This window comes from Babylonia areolata, chromosome 24, assembly GCF_041734735.1.
Source record: "Babylonia areolata isolate BAREFJ2019XMU chromosome 24, ASM4173473v1, whole genome shotgun sequence".
Lineage (NCBI taxonomy): Eukaryota > Metazoa > Mollusca > Gastropoda > Neogastropoda > Buccinidae > Babylonia > Babylonia areolata.
In genome coordinates, this window is record NC_134899.1 from 34056621 (window position 1) to 34059120 (window position 2500).

At 40.3% G+C, this 2500-nt stretch overlaps 1 protein-coding gene across 2 annotated transcripts in view; it reads left to right on the top strand.

The window, feature by feature from the left end:
* The first annotated feature begins 714 nt into the window (after nt 1–714).
* The window catches only part of LOC143298542 (uncharacterized), a 3617-nt gene continuing 1831 nt past the window's right edge, over nt 715–2500 (top strand). Inside the window, exons 1-2 of one of the 2 annotated variants that reach the window (XM_076611408.1) lie at nt 715–780; nt 2014–2242. In XM_076611408.1, the coding sequence (XP_076467523.1) occupies nt 2029–2242 (214 nt within the window). In that variant the 5' untranslated portion in view covers nt 715–780; nt 2014–2028. Of the gene's footprint in view, nt 781–2009; nt 2243–2500 lie in introns of both variants that reach the window. The other variant, XM_076611407.1, reaches the window with a different exon arrangement.

Sequence of the window (2500 nt, forward strand, 5' to 3'; positions counted from 1 at the left end):
AAAGGTAATTTAATGTTAACATCGCCACAAAACAGGCGACCCTGACCATTGTTTTCTTTTTTTTTTCAATGGCGCAGTCAGAGTGTGAAGATTTCCTAGTGATCGTGACCATCGGTGCGAAGACAGGGTGTGTGGTGAGAGGGAGGAAGGCGGGGAATGGGCAAGGTGGCAAGAAGGGTGTGTGCAAAGAAAAGAAGGAAGGGGGGTGGGGGTGGGGGTGGGGGGGTGGGGGGGAGAGGGAGCGGGGAGGTGAGGGGGGTGGAGGGGGAAGAGGGGGGTTGGGAAGGGGGATTTGAAGAAACATGTATACCAAGAATGGCACTGGGTTTTGTAGGAGGTGAAAATGAAAAGCGAACTATGGCAACCATATGCAGTAATCCAGCATGACAAACAGCATGAGTGTGGACTGCAGTGTAACAGAACAAAGTTAATAAGAACTATACCCCCCTCACCTCCTTCTCCTGACATCCAGGTCACTTCGTAAAGCTGAAAGAACTGAGAGAGGGAGGGAGGGGTAGGGAGAAAGAGAAAGAGAGCACGAACAATTAATGAGTCTGGTCACCCCTGACACAAAAGGAACTGTTGAACTGATTTAGAAGGTATTCTTCAATTGTTTACAGAATCAGAATCTTCGCAAGGTTGGTCACTGACCTAGACTTGTTATGTTGGTAACAGAACACGTGGTGATTGCTCGCATCTCACTATATATACCAGTGTGCAGGGTGTGTGTGATCATCAAACTTCACCCGCAAAACTTACTGGTCTATCTATCTTCTGGCTGTGAGTATTGGCGCTGCAATTTGTTTTCATCTTCCCTTCAATTGCCGTGTCTTTTATATGTTTTCTTTGACATGTTAATACCCAACTGTCATTGATTAAAGAAAAATCGAATTAATGTATTTCAAACTCAAAATTGGAGAAAAACTATCATATTGCCACCAGATCAATGTATACAGGACGAAACTTAGTTTTCGTTATATATATATATATATATATATATATATATATATATGTATGTGTACAATTAAATTTATATAAATACAAATCAAACACCAAAAATAATCACATTCATATATGAATAGATAGATTATATTCCTTATCTGTGGGTATTCATTGCTTTCGTTCAGTCTGAAATTATCAGCATACCTACTGGCTGCTGGCTTACCTCAGTGTGAAGCTGCTGAGCGTTCAGTGCTGGGTTCTTGATATAAATTAGTTGTGATGGTTTCGTTGTTTGAGGTGGTGAAGTGCTATTGGTCTTTTCCTGTACTGAACTTTAATTATATTTATTTATCACCACTATAGTATTGTATGTTTATCACATTTCGCTATATTCAAATCGTTTCATAATTTTGACATCATTTGCTTTGTACTTGATAGTTCATGTTACTCAGCTGATTGTTAAAAAATGAGATGAAAACAGAAAAAAAGAAGAAAAAAAAAAGAAAGAAAAAAGAATGGCGATCTCGGGCACAAAATCATACCTAGGTGTCCTTAAATGGATTTCAACTGGACCTTAATTGGTATTGGTGAGTTTTATAACTGATTTCAGTGTATAAAAAAACAACATGAGGCAAAGCCGTCTTAATCTGGGAGACTTACAACCTGTTATTGGTATGACTGTGGAGATTTTTTTTAATACTATGTTTAAGCCAATTTTGGTATTGGCAGACAAAGTATTTCCAGAGAAAATGGCAATGTTAAAGTTTACTATAATTACAGACACACACAGACACACAGACACAGACACACAGACACACACACACACACACACACACACACACACACACACACGCACACACACACTCACACACACGCAGACAACCGAACACTGGGTTAAAACATAGACTCGCTTTGCTTACACAAGTGAGTCAAAACGGAAGCAAACACAAACCAGCAACAACAACATCAACAGGCCTACACTGTGTTTAAAGAATCATTTTAATGGGGAAACTGCTTTTTGGTTTGACTAGTTTTGTTTATGTACATTTTATCTCATTATATCCCAGACAGAATCCCTCTGAAAAGATGAAACTGGCACCAGCACTGATGGGACTGTGCGTTATGGTTGTCATGGTGACGGCCAAGCCCTCCAAACGGTTCATTTCCTTTCACCAAATTGTTGATGAAATTGAAAATAGAGTCCATCATGTTGGTGAGGAGATCAAAGATGGAGTCCATCATGTTGGTGAGGAGATTGAAGATGGAATCCAACATTTGGGACACGCATTGGAAGATATCAGTAAGTTGTTATTGTACCCCCCCCCAACCCCCCCGCCCCCCTGTTATCTGCTGTGCATCTGTCTATGTCTATGTGTCTATCTGTCCGTCTATCCCTCTCTTGTTATGTGATGTGTGAGTGACATATTTTATCAACCAATTTTCGACGAACGAGGAAAATCAGATTTACAAACCTGTCTAGCGTTAATGTGATTTTCATGGGAGAGGGGTGGAGAGGACCGCTATCAAGTAATCCCCAAGGTTAACATAAACTGTGTAA